Source organism: Entelurus aequoreus, linkage group LG19 (genome assembly GCF_033978785.1).
Source record: "Entelurus aequoreus isolate RoL-2023_Sb linkage group LG19, RoL_Eaeq_v1.1, whole genome shotgun sequence".
Lineage (NCBI taxonomy): Eukaryota > Metazoa > Chordata > Actinopteri > Syngnathiformes > Syngnathidae > Entelurus > Entelurus aequoreus.
Genome location: NC_084749.1, coordinates 4,292,926 through 4,315,275, shown reverse-complemented (window position 1 = coordinate 4,315,275; position 22,350 = coordinate 4,292,926). Strand labels below are relative to the sequence as shown.

Here is a 22,350-nt window from a genome sequence, read left to right as displayed (position 1 = left end):
AAAGATCCTAAAAGTGATGAATAGTAATAGAAGGAGCAGTGCAGCGTAGCGAGCAGAGCAGGGGGGAAACATAACCCAAGCACACACACACACACACATCTAAACACACACACACACACACACACAGTGGATGGAAATGGGCCTCAGTGTGGATGACAGGCCTAACAAGCTAAATATAGCCTTCTGGGTTATCTCCTCTGTGGGCACAGGCAGTCGTTGTTGCTTCACATTATTTACGTGTCTGTGCCTGTCCACTCTTTTATTTCACTCACACTTTGCTCTCTTACACTCCACATCATGTCTTTATGCTGGATCTCTCTCCTTTTAATTCCATCCTCTACCACTCATCTGTCTGTATCTCTCTCCTCCATCTGCAGCCCCCCCTCTGGTGTGTCACTCCCCGAGCCATTTTTCTCCGCCTTTGAGCCCCTCTGTCCCTCCCCCTCATCTCTGAACCATGCCTAGCGAGCATAGCGCCACTACAGCGTTACAAAGTAGAACAGCCCGCAGCGCTGAGGGTCTAGCATCTTTACCTGCAGCTGTCGCAGGGACCAGATGGGCTCCAGTGTTGGATGTGAACAAAAAACAGCATAATCCTCGCACATGATGCCCAATATGAATGAGAATATGAGTCCGCCTGAGCCGCTCACCAACATTTTCAATGGTTTTCCTTAGTTTTTGGATTATTTATTATTATTGAAAGGATGCAATTTACCATGAATTGATTAACGGACTTAAACAAGTTGAAAAACGTATTCAGTGTGTATATATATGTACTGTACTGTGCAATCTACTAATAAAAGTTTCAATCAATCAAAGCAACTACTATATTTTCCAGGCCATAGGGCATAACGGATCATAAGGCGCACTGCCGATGAATGGTCTATTTTCGACCTTTTTTCATATATAAAGCGCACCGGATTATAAAGCGGATTAAAGGAGTCATATTTTTTTTTTTTTCTAAATGTAAAAGACTTCATTGTTGTCTACATCAGTGTTTTTCAACCTTTTTTGAGCCAAGGCACATTTTTTTCATTGAAAAAATCCAGGGGGACACTATCCCATCCTCGTCGCCATTGTTGTGTGCCAAACTTGTCACTTATTAGTTCACTTATTAGCAATCTAAGCTTAATAATACACCAAAATAAAGCTAAGAGTCTTTTTCTGCCTTTTGTTCCCACTCTTACTTTTTCCACTTCCAGGTGTCCAACACAAACACATGTCATCATATCCTGTGTCCCCCGCCCTTAAGTTCCCCTTACAATGGTTCCGGTATTGTCCTGTGACCCGAGTAACCAATACATGACAGACACCACCAGCAGAAAATGTTAAAAACAAAACTCAATAGCCTATATTGACAATGTAAAGTCGTTCTCATCAAATACCTGACGCAATTGTTTGATACGACTTCAAACCATAACCATCATTAATTCTCTTGTCTCAAAGTAGGCTAACAAAGCAATGAGCTACCTGCTGCCAACTACTGGTACGGAAGAGTATTACATGGTTACTCTGCTGATCTCCAGACACTCGACAACCGCACATTTTTTGCAGATTATAATTATTGCTTTGCAAAAAATATTTTTCCCGCCAATTAGGTGAAATTGCATAATTTCCCACTGCAGACCAAACAATATCTCACGATACACTAGTGTGCCACGGCACAGTGGTTGAAAAACACTGGTCTACATAACATGTAATGGTGGTTCTTTGGTCAAAATGTTGCTTAGATGATGTTTTACACATCATCTTTAAGTCACTTTCTGACAGTCTCTTCAGGATGCACCGTTTTATTTACGTGCCTCCACTTGGACAGTGTCATCTTTGTTGTAGCGGTGTAGCGTGCAAGGACGGGAGTGGAAGATGGCGCTAACTGTTTTAATGACATTCACACTTTACTTCAATCAATAACGGAGCAGCATCTCCTCATCCGTGGCTCACTAGTGCAACAACAACGCCCGAAATGTGTCCCGTGAAAAAGCGTCCGACCGGAACTCTCTAATAACTAAAGTTCCTTGGGTGAATAATGTAAACTCACTACACCGGTATGTTTTAGTGCTTTCATGGTGAGTTTACTGACAGATATAAGCAAGAACTTTCCACTACTTTATATTAGAAATGGCAACAGTGGAGGATGAATGTCACATAACAAGAAGATAGAGAAAAAGAAGAAGCTTATCGACTATGATGTCGGCACGGACTACAAAGGCGGATGCGCGCAATTTTTCAGGATTTATGCAGATCCCAAATACAGATCAGCAGGTACCAGAAGGTAAGAAAAGTTTATTTTGCATAATATTGTGAAACAAAACGCCAGATAATGTCTTACCTTATACACACAGCATAATAATACTCCTATGTTTAATGCGCCGACAATCCATCAAGCGGTGTGGCTTCATAGCTTACCAAAGTCGTACTAAAACACTTTGATAGATTTTTGAGCGCCGTGTGTAATGTTCTATATTTTCCAATGGTACATATAAAATGTTGGTATTGTTTACTTGAGTCATATTGCCATCATAGTGCAGTCTACAAGTATCTCTTATGTTTGACTGCCATCTACTGGTCATACCTATCATTACTCCATGTACCAAATAAAATAGCTTCAAGGTCGGTAAGCACAACCAGAATTATTCCGTACATTAGGCTTATAAGGCGCACTGTCAAGTTTTGAGAAGAAAAAAAAGATTTTTTGTGCGCCTTATAGTCCAGAAAATACAGTAATAAATAGGGATGTCCGATAATGGCTTTTTGCCGATATCCAATATGCCGATATTGTCCAACTCTTTAATTACCGATACAGATATCAACCGATACCGATATCAACCGATATATACAGTCGTGGAATTAACACATTATTATGCCTAATTTGGACAACCAGGTATGGTGAAGATAAGGTACTTTTTAAAAAAATGAATCAAATAAAATAAGATAAATAAATTAAAAACATTTTCTTGAATAAAAAAAGTAAAACAATATAAAAACAGTTACATAGAAACTAGTAATTAATGAAAATTTGTAAAATTAACTGTTAAAGGTTAGTATTATTAGTGGAGCAGCAGCACGCACAATCATGTGTGCTTACGGACTGTATTCCTTGCAGACTGTATTGATATATATTGATATATAATGTAGGAAGCAGAATATTAATAACAGAAAGAAACAACCCTTTTGTGTGAATGAGTGTGAATGGGGGAGGGAGGTTTTTTGGGTTGGTGCACTAATTGTAAGTGTATCTTGTGTTTTTTATGTGGATTTAATAAAAAAACAAAAAACAAAAAAAACGATACTGATAATAAAAAAAACGATACCGATAATTTCCGATATTACATTTTAACGCATTTATCGGCCGATAATATCGGCAGACCGATATTATTGGACATCTCTAGTAATAAAGTAAAGCAGTGTTTGAATTCAATGAATAATGCCACCTTATTGCCATGGCGACCACAGGCAAATACAGTGGAACTGTGATTGACAAACCCCTCCATCAGTGAACGTTTCGGCTTACGAATTTTTAGACAGCGCCAAAAATGCCTCTGTGTGTGACGCATTTGTATGTGTACCAACACTTAGTTCATTCATTTTGTGTCCCGCTGGCAGCCATTTTGTGCTAACTCGTATTGAAGAGATTGATCGTAGCACAGCAAGCTTTGATTTGTGATAAGAAGTGACTTTTCTGGAAAAATATACCAAAGCTGACTAAACGTTGGCAAATGTTTTATTTCTTTTAGAGGGCTTTATGGGCTCATTAGCTTTATTGTCAGCCACCTCGTACTTGCCGTATATTACAAATGTGAAGGCATAAAAATGAGAGGAATTGCTCATGACAGGCAAAATGACCACAAAAGTCCAGTTCCCCAATCATTACAAGGTGCATTATTAGGACATACAGCAAATATTTGTTGAGGCTTAGACTACTTTTCCACTTGAGCACTTTCTCAGTGAAATGTAAATATTACTTTCACCTGTGGGAACACAAGTAAATAAGAATGCTGGACACCTCCTTGTTAGCCCAATCAATGGTGCTAGCATTAGTGTGTGTGTGTGTGGCAGATAAAACAACATGAAGTATATTCATGTCGTGAGTAGCAGATCATCTCTCCTCTGTCCATCCTTTTAGTCCCACACTCTTGCCTTCTATCCAGATCTCAGTCCTGATCCTGCCTGCCCTCCCAGGTTTATGAAAGGCAGACGGTGCATATCAAATTCTGCTCGGCTCTTCATGGATTTTGTAGCACAAAGGCTTACAATACACGTGAGCCGTATGAACGCCGATAAAGACCAGCTCGGGCTCTAAGACTGGCAGCAAAAACTCGAGTAGAGTAGTAATAGTGGAATTTTTCTTAAAAGCACACTTTGAGAGTTGCTGCACAAAAACGTGTATATATGAGCAATGTTTGCGTAGTTGAGTTGGCAATATGAAATCACATCGTGTGAATAAAAGCCCGTAGGACTGATGGACAGCAGAAAGTTAGCAGACTCACCATGATGTAGTGCCGCTGCATCTCCGTCTTCTCGCTGGCCAGCTTCTCACACTCCAGCTTCAGGCTGCAGGAGGATGTGGAAACAAGACACTTTACTTGCATGTACAGTATGGAAGTACACTGAAGCATAGCCATTCCAGACCTTACCCATTAGTCTATCGATAACTTTGTTCTGTCTAATTGAGTAATCGGATAAAACGCACTTTGTAGCCTAAATGCGTATTTCAGCCAAAAAAGGGAAATAACATTTTTCTGCTTGCCATAACCTTCATTACCTTTTATTTTTCTCATTTTACCTCTCTTCTTTCAGCTTCCATTTACCTTTTATTGGCCTTCTAAGTATCTTCTTTTATATAGCTTTTATACCTACTATTTCACTTCTTTTAGCTACTATTTTTCTTCTTTAGCTTCCATTTCTCTTTTTTTTAGCTACTCTTTCTCTTCTTTTAGCTACTCTCTTCTTTTAGCTACTCTTTCTCTTCCTTTAGCTACTCTTTCTCTTCCTTTAGCTACTCTTTCTCTTCCTTTAGCTACTCTTTCTCTTCCTGTAGCTACTCTTTCTCTTCTTTTTGCTACTCTTTCTCTTCCTTTAGCTACTCTTTCTCTTCCTTTAGCTACTCTTTCTCTTCCTTTAGCCACTACTCTCTTCCTTTAGCCAGTATTCTCTTCCTTTAGCCACTATTTCTCTTCTTTTAGCGACTATTTTTCTTCTTTAGCTTCCATTTCTCTTTTTTTAGCTACTCTTTCTCTTCTTTTAGCTACTCTTCTTTTAGCTACTCTTTCTCTTCCTTTAGCTACTCTTTCTCTTCCTGTAGCTACTCTCTCTTCCTGTAGCTACTCTTGCTCTTCTTTTTGCTACTCTTTCTCTTCCTGTAGCTACTCTCTTTTCCTTTTGCTACTCTTTCTCTTCCTTTAGCTACTCTTTCTCTTCCTTTAGCCACTATTCTCTTCCTTTAGCCACTATTCTCTTCCTTTAGCCACTATTCTCTTCCTTTAGCCACTATTTCTCTTATTTTACCAACTTTAAGCTACTGTTTTTCTTCTCTTACCTTCTTTTAGCTACTATTTCTCTTATTTTACCTACTTTAAGCTACTGTTTTTCTTCTCTTACCTTCTTTTAGCTACTATTTCTCTTATTGTAGCTACTATTCTCTTCTTTTAGAGACTATTTCTCTTATTTTACCTTCTTTAAGCTACTATGTTTCTGCTCTTACCTTCTTTTAGCTACTAGTTATTTTCTTTAGCTACTATTCTCTTCTTTTAGCTACTATTTACTACTATAGCCTACTCAGTAGAATTTGGGGTTCACTCACCAAAAATTATTCCCGGGCGCGGCCACTGCTGCTGCTCACTGCTCCCCTCACCTCCCGGGGGGTGATCAAGGGTGATGGGTCAAATGCAGAGAATCATTTCGCCACATTCATTGGTACTTACTTACTTATTTCTCTTACCTCCTTCTTTAGCTACTATTTCTCTTATATTATCTTCTATTTCTCCTCTTTTAGCAACTATTTCTCTTCTTTAGCTACTAGTTATTTTCTTTAGCTAATTTTCTCTCCTTTTAGCTACTGTTTACCTTCTCTTCTTGCATTCCCACTTATACATGTCATTCATGAACATGTGCTATTAAATGTTTTTGTATACAATGTGAGCCTGCATACCTGTGATACTGGGCCTGGAGGAACTGGAACTCCTCCTTGATCCGGTCCAGAGTTTCCAGGACGGTGAACTTGAAAGACTGGCCAGGTTGCAAGGGGACCTTCATGGGGAGAGGACAGACAGAGAAGACCATGATGAAAGACGGACATTGAAGTGCACGTGTGTGTGTGTGTGTGTGTGTGTGTGTGTGTGTGTGTGTGTGTGTGTGTGTGTGTGTGTGTGTGTGTAAGGGAAGATGAAAGTGTGAGGAAAGGTCACTTCCTCTTCCACACATCATAAAGCTGAGTCCTCTCTCTCGGCCTGTGTTCTCCTCCTCCTCCTCTAATGACTCTTCCGACTTCCCCTCCCTCCCTGCCACCCACCCCTCCACATTAGCATCCTCCACACTCTTGCCAGCTTGCTAATGTATTCCAGCCTACAAAGGGAGGAAATGTCATTAGAATAACTTAGAGGGAATCACGGCACCTGCTAAAAGCCAAAGAAGGAGCCACAAAACAAACACCTCTCAGGGGAAAGCACACCCCTCATCCCCCAGCCTTTACACACACACACACACACACACACACACACACACACACACACACACACACACACACACACACACACACACACACACACACACACACACACACACACACACACACACACACACACACACACACACACACACACACACACACACACACACACACACACACACACACACACACTTTGCCATATTTGTCCTGTCGAGGGATGTTTTAGATCAGGGGTGCCCTAACATTTTCCCACTGAGGGCCACAGACTGCCAAATGAAAGGATGCGGGGGCCATTTTTGTAGCTTTCACCTTCAAAACCAGTACAATACACAGGTTATAGATTTGTGTCAAAGAACTCGAAATTGCAATTCCTTTAGACATTTCAGGTGAATGCTGAAGATCCTAACAGTTAGCACGCTGTCCAGATAGCGTCAGGTAACAAACAATATGACCAAAACGTGTTTAAAAGCTTGCATGCTAACAGCAGTGTGCTAAGATGCTAACAATTGCATTAGTGAAAAACAGGTTAAAGCATGAAACTAAAAAAATGGAATATTTCCAATCAATCTGGGGTTAAAACCGCATGTGTCTGTCACAAAACTAATAGCACAAGCAAAACAGCCAGCAGTGGCACGTGTGTTGTAGTCGGAAAGGGAGACAACACCCCAAATTGGTGACCGTCAATGGACAGTCGGCTATAAATACGCCTGTTTTCCCGCCAAGTGCTTGAGCCGGTGCAGAGGCTGCAACTGGACATGATGTCACATGCAAGAAAGATGTCGAAATATGTTATTGTTTAATTGTACGTGAATCAGTAGTAGGGGATGTACGATAAACGGTATTAATGAAAACCGCGGTAAAACTCCTGACGGTATTACCCTTTTAAATTCAAATGGTCAAAAATTGGTAATTGCACAAATGGGGATGGGTATCGTTCACATTTTAACCGATACGGTAGTAATTCCAGGTACCTGGAAATGGATATCGGTACTCAACGGTACCAAATTTCATTACCGTTGTGTGTTGGGAAATATTAATTGGTTTTGATAATAAAATATATTTTTTCATTGTAACGTTTAAAAATGAGCTGATAATGATAATTGCCGTCCAGTTATTGTGTTTGATTAACACATTTCTGAGTCTCATTTGAAAGTATGACATTAAGTTGCAATGACAGTTGCAAGTCCAAGACATTCTATGGCAGTAGTGCATGGTTTATGTTGCGTTGTTTGGGTTTTTGTTGTGGCCTAGAAAGTCTTAATACTGTAAGTATTGTACTTGTTACGCACCAGCTGTAACGTGCATCTTAGTTATAGTTTTTATCAATACATTTGGAGGTGTTAAAATCGCCATGAAAAATCGCTAATGCTAATCAGTAGCAGTGTTCCCCACACATTCATTTATTTGTGGCGGCTCGCCACAAAAGAATTAAGGCCGCCACAAATATATATATATTTTTTTTGGTCCTGTCCAGCTTCTCAGGCAAATCATATAGTTGATGTAGATGCCCATATTGGCTGTTCAGATTTACTTTATAAATAAATAAATGATAAATGGGTTGTACTTGTATAGCGCTTTTCTACCTTCAAGGTACTCAAAGCGCTTTGACAGTATTTCCACATTCACCCATTCACACACACATTCACACACTGATGGCGGGAGCTGCCATGCAAGGCGCTAACCAGCAGCCATCAGAGGCAAAGGGTGAAGTGTCTTGCCCAAGGACACAACGGACGTGACTAGGAAGGTAGAAGGTGGGAATTGAACCCCAGTAACCAGCAACACTCCGATTGCTGGCACAGCCACTCTACCAATTTCGCCACGCCGTCCCTTTACAAAAGAGAAGTGTAGGATCAAGATTTTTGGAGCTCTTTGTTCAGTGGATCAGATGTTTGATGAAGCTTTGTGTCTATCTACCACCACTACTGTTTTCTGTTTATTTGTTACTGACTGTGGCAGGACACCTCTGCCTCTGTTTCACTTTATGTTGCTGGTAAATAATATGGTTGTAGTAGTAGGCTAAAGTTAAATTATTTAGTATGCACTAATTAAAGGGGCAGAGCTTTAAGAGACATTTTAGCTTTTATATTTTTATAAGATATATTTTTTGTAAGAACCACAATTAATAAATATATTTCAGTGAATAACTTATTGTTGAAATCTGTATATAAATATGTACATAAAGTGTTGTAATTATATTGTAAAATGGATGGATGGATGGACGTTTAAAACAAAACTGTTATTATCTAGTAAGTATACATTTTTTGAGCCTTTTTAGAGAAAATCGTATCATTGTAGTAAATTATGCAAATTACTCGATGATGTCTTGGTGACCATGCCCATAGCCACGCCCCCACCGCCACAGGTATCTTGGCAGTTTATGGGAAACACTGAGTAGCATGTCAATAACAAAGCCAATGTATATTAGGATAGTCTTATTTATCCCACAATGGGGAAATTACGTTGTTGCAGTGCAGGTTTTCATCAAGCTCGCACACTTTTGGAAAGGTGTAGCCTTACTTAACTTACGTTGCAGCATTTTTTGGGTCAATTGCTTTGTTGGCATTGATAATTGCAACATTACCGAGAAGTAGTTTGGCTGAGTCCACTCTCAGTGCTGCTGGAGTGATCCCCAAGTGTTAAAGCGCGAATAGCCGGGCGTGAAGTCACGTGCACACCAGGTACCATAACATTTTACCAGCGAGATTGGGTTGATGCCAAAGAAGTACAGAATTTGGTACCAATCCTACACACGTGCTTGCTGGCGCCAGCTCGCTAGCTTAAATGCCAACATGAAAACGAGAACATTAACGTCTTTCCCCATTGAGAAACGACATACCCCAATCTAAACTTACATAAACACATTACAGTTATATTCAATTGTGTACATTGAACCTACAAACTGTGCTCTCTTAGAACAAAGCGATCGTTCTATACTCAGACGATTATGAGACATTCAAGGACCGCTGAACAGAGTAGGGCGCCACAACGTCCGCCAGAAATAATAAATATTATAAAATAGATTTGATTTGTTCCACACTTTATTTTAATAACATTTAAAGTGCTGAAGTACAAACCAATATTTAAAACAATACAATCTTAGCCATTAAAACAAATACTAAAACACCATCAGTGAAGCATAAGAAACCCAAAACATGCAAAATAGTGGCTTGTCTAACAGTGTGTCTGCCTACTTTAGGTATTTCAAAAAAATAACCTGGTCACTTTTTGATCACATTCATCAATTCTGCGATAATAATGATAACTGTGATCATTTTGGTCACGATAACTAACCGTCATATGAAATTTTCATAAGCAGTACAGACGAAATTTGGTCTGCACCAATAAAAATACCAAATTTGATACCAATCCCTACTATTGACTGGAAAACTATGTGCACCACAGTGGGAAACACCAACACTCGCATCACTGGACAGAAGCTACACCGATGTGGAAGGTAAACAACTGTCAGGACTACAACATTATTCCAGTAGACATCGAGGGTTACTCGAATAAAACGACAAACAAGCATATGAACAATTCACACCAAAGAAATAAAGATACATAATGCATGAAGATATACCAAAGAGATCCGCCTGTAGCGCTACAGGATTGGCGGTTTCAGTGGCGAGCTTCATAGGTCTAGACAAACTGAATTCAATTAATTTCAATTAGTCCGATGGTGGAGGTCAGGATGTGGTGGCTTCCTTCAGTAATTCATCCGCAGAGCTAAAGTGAGTTGAGGCAAGGCAGCGTGGGGTTGTCTAGATGGGCACATTACGCCAACTCTGTGTGTGTTCGTTTGGGGGGGGCGAACAGGCGGGGGGTGGAGTTGTTCTGTCAGCAGATCCCCGCTGACCTTGATATATACACAGCACACACCATGGGGGGGCTTGGAGGGTGTGGTATGACCAGCAGGGTAGATTGAAATAGTGATACAACACATATGGCCGCGAAACCAATGACAACATGTAGATTTCCAACACATGCACAAGCCTATAACACACACACACACACACACACACCAAAGTGGAAGTTGGCGAGGAGGACTGTTGGGCAAAAAAGAGAGATAGTGTGACAGACAGACGGGTGGATAGACTGAGGTTCTTACAGAGGAGACGATGCTGACTGAGTAAGATAGCCCTCCGTTCATCCCTCTGACACACCCCGGACAACTATAACGTATCCCACCGGATACGTTATAGCACTAACATCCAAAAACCAGAAACGACGCAGTATCCAAAAAGGTTTAGTAGCCAAACGACGACCCCTTCAAAAATAACATAAATATTTAAATATAATACATTCATATTATATTATAATATACAAACTATTAATATACAATAGAACAATTAAAGATTAATAAATAATCTATTTATATTTTAATCGTAATCAAATCTTGAGGTGCCCATACATACAACCTCTAGAATCAGTGCAGTGTCAATACAGCCAGTGAGTGTGCCCCACGCTCACATTGCACTGTCCTTGCCCTCAGCATGCCCCAAACGGTGAGTGTGAAGCAATGGCATCTAACCACCATCCATCAATCGCCCTCTAAGGGGAGGGACTAACTCAAGTTGGATGCAATTTACAGTTAAAAAAAAGAGAAGAAGCAAATAAATATGGTCGTTATCAGTAAGTGGCTCATACAGCACTACAGTTTGTACTAAAACCTCAGCCAAAAAGCACAATGCTGATAAAGAAGAGGCTAAAATGATTGCTAGTGACGTTTCTATCCTACAAATGTTTGCCCACCATCAAGCAAAAAGTCTGTGCAGGGGACTAATTATCCATAAGTCATACACCATTTGTCTAATGATTATAAAAATTAGGGCTATATAAATCTTAGTACATTTGTAAATTTAAATACAGCGTCCTTATCCAACTGTAAGGAAAATTAGCATTCGGTTAATTTTGTGCACTCAATTGTTTCAAGACATGATTAATCGACAAAGTGAACGGACTGATTGATTATCAATGTCCATCTCTAGTTGGACATGAACACATATGGGATACAAAAAGCCTTTCAAGATCCAGAGCCATCCTTCGTTCCAGTAACAACGAGCGCAGATAGCGAGCGGAGACTCTTGCTTCAGGTCATTTAAGCAGAGTTGAAGAAAAAAGGGACCCGAGGGGGGCGGAAACGTGTAGAATATTTACAAAGAGGCGTATGTAGGCCACCGCAAACATTTGTTGTTGAAGTTGTCTCCCCTGTGCTGCGACAGATGGCGGTGCAGACTGTTTGGGGGTCCGATAGGCTGTCACCGAGGGCCAGAAAAACAGCCCATCGCCTCCTGTGTTGTCGTGTGTGTGTGTGTGTGTGTGTGTGTGTGTGTGCGCGAAAGAGTACTAATGCAGGCGTCATAAAGGATCCTGATACCAAAAACTGATCCCGTTAATCTAGGTGGTGCATGGGAAGGAGTGGGGAGGGAGGGGGAAGGGGTCTCACACACACACACACACACACACACACACACACACACACACACACACACACACACACACACACACACACACACACACACACACACACACACACACACACACACACACACACACACACACACACACACACGATACTCGGGGGACAGCAGTCAATCACAAATTGGAGGAGGTGCACGGGCAAAGCAGGGAATTAGGGAGGATTATCTATGGCGAGTGGAGGGAGGGGAGGGTGGAGTAAGCAAAAGGGGGGGTGAGATCTGTTTTGACTGGATCACATAACAGGATGGAGGCGGTGTCATCCAGTTACCGTGACCATCACCACCTGTGTCAGTGTCTTGACTGGCTTGGATAACGCCCGTAACAGACGAGCATTGCTACGTGGAAATGATGGTTCAACACAGTAGAGGCAGAATGGAGAGCACTCGTTGGCTGGAACAAGCAGAAGGGCCGTATTATGATTTTAATCACCTCCTTGTGGTCTACATCAGTGTTTTTCAACCACGCACACACAGGTGTGCCATGAGATACAGTCTGGTGTATTATGTAATTTTACCTATTTGGGTTAAGAATATTTTACGCAAACCAGTAATTATAGTCTGCACATAATAAAGTGTCGTTGTTGAGTGTCGGTGCTGTCTGGAGTTTGGCAGAGTAACCGTGTAATACTACATCAGTAGGTGGCAGCAGGTAGCTAATTGCTTTGTAAACGTTGTATCTAATGCTTAAACCAAAAAATAAACAAAAGGCAAATGCCCCTAAAGGCATCGAAGCTTAGGGATGGCTATGGAAAATGAAACTGAAAACTAAACTGGCTACAAAGTAAACAAAAACAGAATGCTGGACGACAGCAAAGACTTACAGCGTGTGGAGCAGAGACGGCGTCCACAAAGTACATCATGACATGACAGTCAACAATTTCCACACAGAGAAGGATAGCGTCCGCACAACTGAAATATTCTTGTTTGCTAAAACAAAGCAGGTGCGGGGAATAGCGCTCAAAGGAAGACACGAAACTGCTACAGCAAAATACCAACAAAACAGGAAAAGCCACCAAAATAGGAGCGCAAGAAACTACACACAGGCAAACAGCAAAAAACTCAAAATAAGTCACGATGTGGTGTGACAGGTGGTGACACTTACTTTGAGACAAGAGCTATAGCGATGCATGCTTGGTTATGGTTTGAATTCATATTCAACATGATGTCAGGAATGGCATAAAAACCAAGCAATTAAGTGTTTTGTTATTATTGGGAGGTAGGGCCTGGCAGAGGTCTGTGCACCTTGAGTCTATAAAATGTGTATTTTGTGTTCATTTTTTAAAAATTGGATTTACAGTATTTCTTACGATAAAAAAATAATTCGGTCTTGGTCTGATTGTTTGAAACGCATAATTAACAATAACCGAGGTATTACTGTAAGTGTAGCTCACTTGAAATGTTATGCCACTAATTAGAATAATAGAAAACATTTGTTACAAAGTGTTATTTTTTCAGTTGATTTCACTGCTTAAGTGCATCGACTACATTTGCTGCACCAATTAGTGTAAGCTATTGTATGGCAATTTAGACGCAAGAGAAGTCGTCATAAAGTTCAGTGATGCATCATCCAAACTCCTGCAAAGTCTCATATCTAAGCTGGCACAACGTCTTTGTGAAGTGGAAGCGTGTTAGGTAACGGCGTGCTTGCACAACACTGGCAAGCGATACTGCAATCCTCCATCTGGTGGCTGACGTCGGCGTGATTCGTTTCGCATTCTGTCTGAGAGCCATCATCTGAGGCTTTGTTAGTCTCTCTCGGTTCATCTTTTATAACAGGCCACTTCTGGTTCTTTCCACCCCGCTGGAAATGAGAGCGCAAGTGTGGAACAGATGCACGTCTGCGAGTGATTGGGTAAGAAATAATTCGATCTGGCGGCTCGTCCTCTTCGCGTCTCCCCGTTTAGCCCCCGGCGGGCTCTGCAGACGCGGCAGTATCTGCACGGCGTTAGCGGGCGAGCCCGTGCAAGAAGGCCTGAGCAAACACAAAACTTGTTCCTGCCTTCCACTTCCACCACTCTTTGCCCCCCGTTCTTCATTTTGCATGAAAGCGTCTGAGACATGCAGAGACACGTTGGGAAAGAGCATGAAATAATAATTGGCTGGTGAAATATTTAGGGGCACAAGGCACAATGAAAGTATGAGAGACGCCAAGTATTGGCCAAGACGTCTGCAACAACATGCTGCTTTTTTGGACTTAAGGTGAGATGAAGGCTGTGTACTCTTACCACAACATTGTGTCACGTACAAACACAAAAGGCAAGTGGAGAAGCTCGATCAGGTGGGCCTTTAATCGGCTGCATCATTTGGGTTAATTTCATGCACCAGGCGAGTGTGATGTGCAGCAGATACCCGCTGGCCACCATATGACTGATATAAACGCCTCAGAAGTGCAGTTTATTCGCCATAATGGAGGTGAATATTACTACCTAAAGGGAGCGGCTCCACACTTTATGGATGTACACAATTAGCTGCTAGCTTATCAGCCATAATTACAGCGTCTGTGATCGGCGTTGAAGGGCATTGATTGGCAATGGCGATCGCGTATTGATCGACCAACACATCCCTAATTACAGTCATGCCGATGTCTGTCAGGGTTTCTGCTTAATGTAATTGATCATGGTGGCCCACCATGGCAAAATAAAAGCCGTAACACCTTAAAAATAAGTGTGTGGTTTTTTTTACGTGAAAACAAATTAAAGTAATTTAATGAATTGTAGGGCAGCACGGTGCACCTGGGGATAGGCCACTCCCACCTCCAAAGACATGCACATGGGGATAGGCCACTCCCACCTCCAAAGACATGCGCATGGGGATAGGCCACTCCCACCCCCAAAGACATGCACATGGGGATAGGCCACTCCCACCTCCAAAGACATGCGCATGGGGATAGGCCACTCCCACCCCCAAAGACATGCACATGGGGATAGGCCACTCCCACCTCCAAAGACATGCACATGGGGATAGGCCACTCCCACCTCCAAAGACATGCACATGGGGATAGGCCACTCCCACCTCCAAAGACATGCGCATGGGGATAGGCCACTCCCACCTCCAAAGACATGCACATGGGGATAGGCCCCTCCCACCTCCAAAGACATGCACATGGGGATAGGCCACTCCCACCTCCAAAGACATGCCCCTGGGGATGGTCCCCTCCCACCTCCAAAGACATGCACATGGTGATAGGCCCCTCCCACCTCCAAAGACATGCACATGGGGATAGGCCACTCCCACCTCCAAAGACATGCACATGGGGATAGGCCCCTCCCACCTCCAAAGACATGCACATGGGGATAGGCCACTCCCACCTCCAAAGACATGCCCCTGGGGATGGTCCCCTCCCACCTCCAAAGACATGCACATGGTGATAGGCCCCTCCCACCTCCAAAGACATGCACATGGGGATAGGCCACTCCCACCTCCAAAGACATGCCCCTGGGGATAGGTTGATTGGCAACACTAGTGTGTGAATGTGAGTGTGAACGTTGTCTATCGGTGTTGGCCCTGTGATGAGGTGGAGACTTGTCCAGGGCGTACGCCGCCTTCCGCCCGAATGCAGCTGAGATAGGCTACAGCACCCCCCGCGACCCGGAAGGGACAAGCGTTAGAAAATGGATGGATGGATAATGTATTGTAGGCTCTAGAAGAAGTCACACAAAGCATGTTGCTCTTTTTAACTTTTATCGCCAATCGTATGCTAACAACCGGCCCAACTGCAACACATATTCCCTCCCCGTGCACACACTTCCTGCCGTCTTTGTGCGTCACTCCCAGACACACAACATTTCCTCATTCTCCGCCAATCCCCTTTCATGCACGGTGGGTTCAAGATCATGGGAACAATGAACATTAATAACACACAGACATTAACAGACACCAGCAGGTCGTTACAGTATGAATGGAATTTGCGCACAATTGAGTGGTGGTGCCGCCGTAAAAAAGATTTTGATCACCAGAACAGCACGACGAAAGCGAATGTTGCGATGATGGGATTGAGGCAGCATGTCTGTGGTGTGGACCTACTTTAAAGAGGAATTGCATTATTTTGGAATTTTGCCTATCGTTCACAATCACTATAAGAGACAGGAACACACATGTCTTTTTTGGGGGAGTGGGGGGAGGATTTTAAGGATGATAAAAAACGCATGGAAGAAGCAGCTAATGAGAGTTACCGTTGTAGCCTTCAAAGCCCCCTAAAACAACTTCAAAACCCTACATCAACATTTTATATACACAGCAAATATATACATATAATGTAGTAACAGACACGTATATAACAATATGTAATATGTACAATATTTACCCTATTTTGATCATTTTAATCATTGCCGGGACAGATTTTTTCAGCACATTAATTTCCGTGTTCATAGCAGCGCACTTCCGACATCTGGCAACAAATGTGTTTTCCTATTTCCGGAAACAAAGACGTGTGTGTTCTAATCATGGCAGAATCGATTACAGACAACGAAGACGACTATTTTTTGGACAAATTAAGATTCACAACCTTATCTTTTTGAAGCTGAATATACGGAGGATGAAACTGCTGCTAATAGAAGCCAGCACAAAGGAAGGGTGAGACGTCGGAGCTGACGGAAGCCCAGATGTGAAATTGACTCGAAGCTGCAAAATGTGAAACTTGGAGTCATGCTATTTCAACACAAATAGAGTGCTTACCCACACAAAAAAACAGAAAAAAACCATCCCGGCCAGCTGGACCAAATGCACAACTGTCCATGGAGTGAGTCACACTTTATATTGATCATGATACACGCAGCACGTCATGCGTGTTATTACAACTACAGTACATACGTTGTCTGGCTAGCTAGGTAAAAACAAAACATGAAATGTGGGCTAATACTTTACAGATACTGTAATATGATTGTTTACATTTTTCAGTCAGTACAGATTGGTGTCTTATCACATTGTGTTGTGCATTACAAACTCAAACGCGTTTTGTGTTGACATAGAATTTAGCTTATCTCTTTCCGTAGTTAGCTTTTACGGCAAATACCGAAGCGCGACAATGTGTTACTACGCTAGAAAAAGAGTTCCTCAGTGTTCGCTAGAAAAAGAGTTCCTCAGTGTTCACTCTTACAATAACAATGTTGCTACAGCTTGGTCATTATACAGGTTACGGAACGTAAATGAAGTATTGTTGACGTTTTTAAAATTCATTTTCAAAGTGATTTAGAGGTAGAATTGATGAGGTGAAAGGAAAAATGTACACGGCATAGTATCCAACATAGTATCCAACACGAACAGAGTAGGCTCTTGTCAGTATAGCAGATAACTAAAGTAAGTTGAACGTATATGAATAAAGTTAAAATAGAAGTATTCCGCTGCATGGTTGCAATAAGTCCAATATTTATGTGAGCGTGTTTGTTTCGTCACTGAGTAGTCCGAGGTCGAGTACACGTCGTCAATCAATGAGGATATTAAAACATCCCTTCGGTAGGAGAAGAGAGGTATGTGGCTCAAAACTATTAGTGGCGTGTCATTTATTCCACTTTAAAGAGCTATGCTGTGTGTGTTGCTTCTTTTTAATGACAAATTAAAACAAAGTTTTGCATGCAGACAATAAACACATTGAGTGGAGATCTCCTTCATAAATAAATGTTGCCAGTCATAAATAAATCACAGATATCTCCCCTCTCTTTCTGTCAACAAAGTTCTCATACTGATGAAAATAGAAGAGCTGCTCGATCATAAAGCTCAACACTGAACGTATACTCTTAAGTTAAGCAGGACAGACTTCTGGTAAATCAATCAAAGTTTACTTATATAGCCCTAAATCAAAAGAAAAAGGATTAATTTATATTCTGTTAGGTTAAGTAGGAACGATTACTTTTTAGGACCAAAAAAATATTTGATTTTGTAGATTTAGTTATTTTGCACCAAAAAAAATTATTGAACAATTTGTTTCCGATGTATGCGTCTGTATTATCCAAAACATGCACATCTAACTAAATTCTGGTTGTAGTTTTGTTGCTGGACAAAGTTTACATGGCTGTACTCAACCAGCGGTATTGTGGGAAAGAACAACAAACTGGATTAAAACACATCGTAAGAAAGAAAGAAACAAATTAAGGGACTGTACCAAAAAAATAAGTCAAATTGGTGGAATTGATCCATGCGAGTACATCTACCAGACGAGATTAGAGCAAGCTGCCGAACGTGTCCTGTATCTCGGTCGTCAGAGTCACTTTTTATACGTGCCAAACGTTTCGGGATGCAAAGTCGGTAAAGGCTCACGGACAAACCAACTTTGGATGTGTGCAGACCTCGCAATTTTACATCAGAAAGAGAAAACGGTCGTCCTTTCAGAGGTAAGTCAACAGAACTTGTCAATGTATGGTGCCTCCTGGAGAAATGTGTTTCAAACTAAATATACTTCAAGTCTGAAATACACGGTGCATTAATGTGGGGAATACTTAGTCGTCTCAGTTATTGATCTATGAATAGGGGTATTGCCTTTTCCTCAAATACTGTACGTGGTTCGTAACCCCGCAGCTAACTTAGCTTAGCTAATGCTAACATCCAACTAAACGGTACGTGTGCAACAAAATAAAAACAGGCTTAGATTCAAACTTACCAGTGTGGAAAAAGCTGTGAACACACCAATGTGTACCAGGTGATGGCGTTAAGTGATGTTTGATCATCTCACGGCTGCTATGCAGGCTATTCATCGTCTCTTTATTAACTCGCTAACCTGACTTTCTTTGGCTTTGCTTTCACGCTGGAAATGAAACAAATCGAGTGGTCATTATCACGGTTGTGGTAGTTACTGACACGGCACGTTCGCGCCATGTTTCTAACTTATTTAAGAAAAAAACAAAACTCAAGCATAGAGTCTTGTAGTCAGCGATTTAGAGTCCAGCAAGACCCACGTCACACTTTTAAGACCTATAAGCACAAGGTTAGCCATTTCTTCTATTTTAGTCAAGTCATTCACAAAAGGTAAACATGGTAGGCCACAGGCTACTAGGAGCTAGCAGCTACACAATAGCTAAGCACACACTAGCACACAAGCTAGACATACGTTATAAGTGTTCTTAATTGAAGAATATTGCAGTCTAAAACAGCACATTTGTCAATATAAACAAGTAGCAAACATTTACAGTTGCTTATTACTTACACATACAAAGTCTCCAAGGCAGAAGCATATTAGAAAGTATCCAGTAACAAAGGTGTTCGCATCAACCAACTTAATGCATCATGAGCTTAAAATCATGAATTATTCAGGCCACTAGGTGTCTCCAAAAAAATCATTACTCCATTTCAACTTAAAGATAGCATAAGTCAATTCCAGACATTTAATGATGACATTATTTTCTTGAGAAATTTAACTTGGTCAAGACTTTTCCAACATTCCACACTACAAAATAATACAAGTATGTATGATACTTTGTGATTAGATCGTATCAGATCGGTATTGGCCAATAAGGCTCTAATATCCTTAAAGTATCAGAAGTGGGACAAGTTGTATCGAAACATCCCTATAGTTGTAGATAATAGAGATGCTTGAGTCTGATTAGAATTCAATTTTTTCTAGTCTGGGCACATATTTATCTTAAAGAAATCACATAGTCTTCCTTGTCTTGTTCCGTTTTAAAGTTTTTCCCTGCCGTACTTCATGGGAGGTCTCAGAAGGACAGTTGACAGCAGAATAGAAATGAACAGAAAGACTGAAAAACATCCATCAGGTCAAAAACATGGCAAGCTCACTCCCTTGACAGGACATTCATGCACGCAACTAAGACAAGTTGAACAATTAACTATACTTTTTTGTTGTTTTTCTTCACCGTTTCATAATCAACTAATGCAATCGCTCTCCCCGCCAGCTGATAAACGATACATTCAAACCAAGGCCCTGAAAGTTGTCCAACCTTACTAGTTAGTTGAGTTGGTGTATTGATGATTATGACTATCATGGAGGGGAGAGGTTGTAAGCTGAGGGGGTTTCAGTAGACAAAATCCAGTGTGCACGAAAGTGAGCAGGACTAGCTTTCGCATGGCTAAAAAACTATTTTCAACGGATGCGCACAAACATACACACACCCTCATTAAGAGTGTGTGTGTTTTTTGTGGAAACATTTTTGCCATCAGCAATTCTGCATCTTCATGTGGTAATTAAACTGAAGTCCAACTGTGACGCCATTTATTACTGCTATACACACACACACACACACACACACTCACACACACACACACACACACACACACACACACACACACACACACAACAATCAAGTGGAACAAATGACAAACCAGCACATACAGCTAACACTTCTTCAACAAACACCAGAGGAGTCCAAAGTACGTACTATTTGCAGCCCGCAGCTGTTTTTTGTTTAATTATATTCAGAAAAATGTATTAAAATAATAAAGACATCTGACTAATATTCTTACTGTATTTGCGTGATCACATACAACACAAAGCTGAGATGTTGAATGTCAACTTCTGAGCATAACGCCACCTACAGAGTGTGTTTAATATATAAAGTAGGGATGTAACGATACCAAAATTCTTTATCACCGTTATCATTATCCAGATATTGTTGAATGTACTCAAAAAGTATTTATGCACAAACTGAAACCTTTTGACCAAATTATTATTTTCAAATATCTCAAATAAATAGACAGAGGTTTGGTGTTTCTTATGCATCACTGATAGCGTTTTAGTATTTTATCTGTTTTAATGGCTAAGCTTTTATTGTTGTAAATATTAGTTTGTACTGTAGCACTTAAAGATATATTTGAATAAAAAGTGCGTAACAAAACAAATATTTCTGGCAAGTGTTGTGGCGTCTCACTCTGTTTAGCGGTCTTTGAACGCAGCGTAAAAACACCTCCGTTTGGTATAGAACAATCAGTCTGTTCTTAGAGAGCACAGCTTGGAGGTTCAATACACACAATTGAATATCTTAGTTGCTCAGACAGTAATGTGTTTATGTCAGTTTAGATTGGGGTATGTGGTTTCTTCATGTGAAAATACCTTAATGTTTCTTGTTTTCATGTTAGCATTTAAGCTAGCGAGCTAGCGCCAGTCAGTCCGGGAGTTTGTCAAAGTGCAGTTATCAATCACATTTTTTTTCCATTATTTTAACTTAAAATGGTGACAATAACTGGCAGGAGTTTCACCGCGGTTATCATTTTTACTGTTTATCGTTACATCCCTGCACAAATAAATATCATGAGAACTCCCTTATTTAGCCTTTTATGGCGCCTTCCTCTCCGTGTATTTCAACTGTACGGTATACACTCAACAAACATCAGCATAACACATCCTCTAGCCCTTAAATCTGGCCTTCAAAATAAAAGTGAGAGGGCTGGACTCTGTTTCATTTATTTTCTAGGAAATGTCCCTAAATTTCAAAATGACAATGTTTATCTGTTTGGTTTGGAGAACCCTGACACACACAGAGCAGAAGAAAGTACTGATTGAATAAAAAAATGCACTTTGGTAATGCGCTCAATTATTGTTTGTACACTAAAAATTAACCAAACTAATTTACTGAATGTGACAAAGGCCACTGATCATTTTGACATTGTCCCATGAACACAAATCTATTCAGAAACGCTAATAACTAAAAATTGTACTTATGTTGTTTTTGTGCAAACAAGAGCTCGGCCAATTATTCCACCACACATCAGTATCGGCTGATTTCCGTAAAAAAGTATTCGATCATCTAATGCCGATTAAAGCCTTTCAATGGGCGTACACATAATGGGAGGGCGAAGCGATCAATATATTGGTAATGTTGATACCAAGGGTAGTATAAGTTTATGATTGAAACTACAGTGATTCAATCTATATTTTTATTTTCACAAAATCTGTTTTTTGTTGTCTTTTACAAATTCAGGGAATACGTTCCTGGACACAGGAGGACTTTAAGGGCAAAAATCTAATTATTTAAACAAGTCGGAGATAGTAGTTTATACTTGTGTACTATTGACTTTGTCTTGCTCAAACAATTGAATGTAATAAAATAGAATAAAGAAGTAGTTTAAATATTGCAATGATATTGTTACACTGTCAATAGCACTTAGCATAAATAAATGTAAAGATTTACAGTTGATACACGTGCTTTGTATCGGCCAGTCTTACTCATTGATCGGAATCGGCAGCCTAAAACCCTGATTGTCAACGACATTTCCAGTTCTATGGTTATCATCACACAGGTTCTCCTTGCCATCAGTGAT

At 40.8% G+C, this 22,350-nt stretch overlaps 1 protein-coding gene across 10 annotated transcripts in view; it reads right to left on the bottom strand.

The window, feature by feature from the left end:
* Positions 1-22,350, bottom strand: part of tle2b (TLE family member 2, transcriptional corepressor b) — a 176,469-nt gene that overhangs the window by 132,733 nt on the left and 21,386 nt on the right. For 9 of the 10 annotated variants that reach the window (XM_062027695.1, XM_062027700.1, XM_062027702.1 and 6 more), the window contains 2 exons: positions 6,149-6,246; positions 4,488-4,551 (listed from right to left, as the gene is read on the bottom strand). In XM_062027695.1, the coding sequence (XP_061883679.1) occupies positions 4,488-4,551; positions 6,149-6,246 (162 nt within the window). Of the gene's footprint in view, positions 1-4,487; positions 4,552-6,148; positions 6,247-6,418; positions 6,448-22,350 lie in introns of those variants that run through there. The other variant, XM_062027703.1, reaches the window with a different exon arrangement.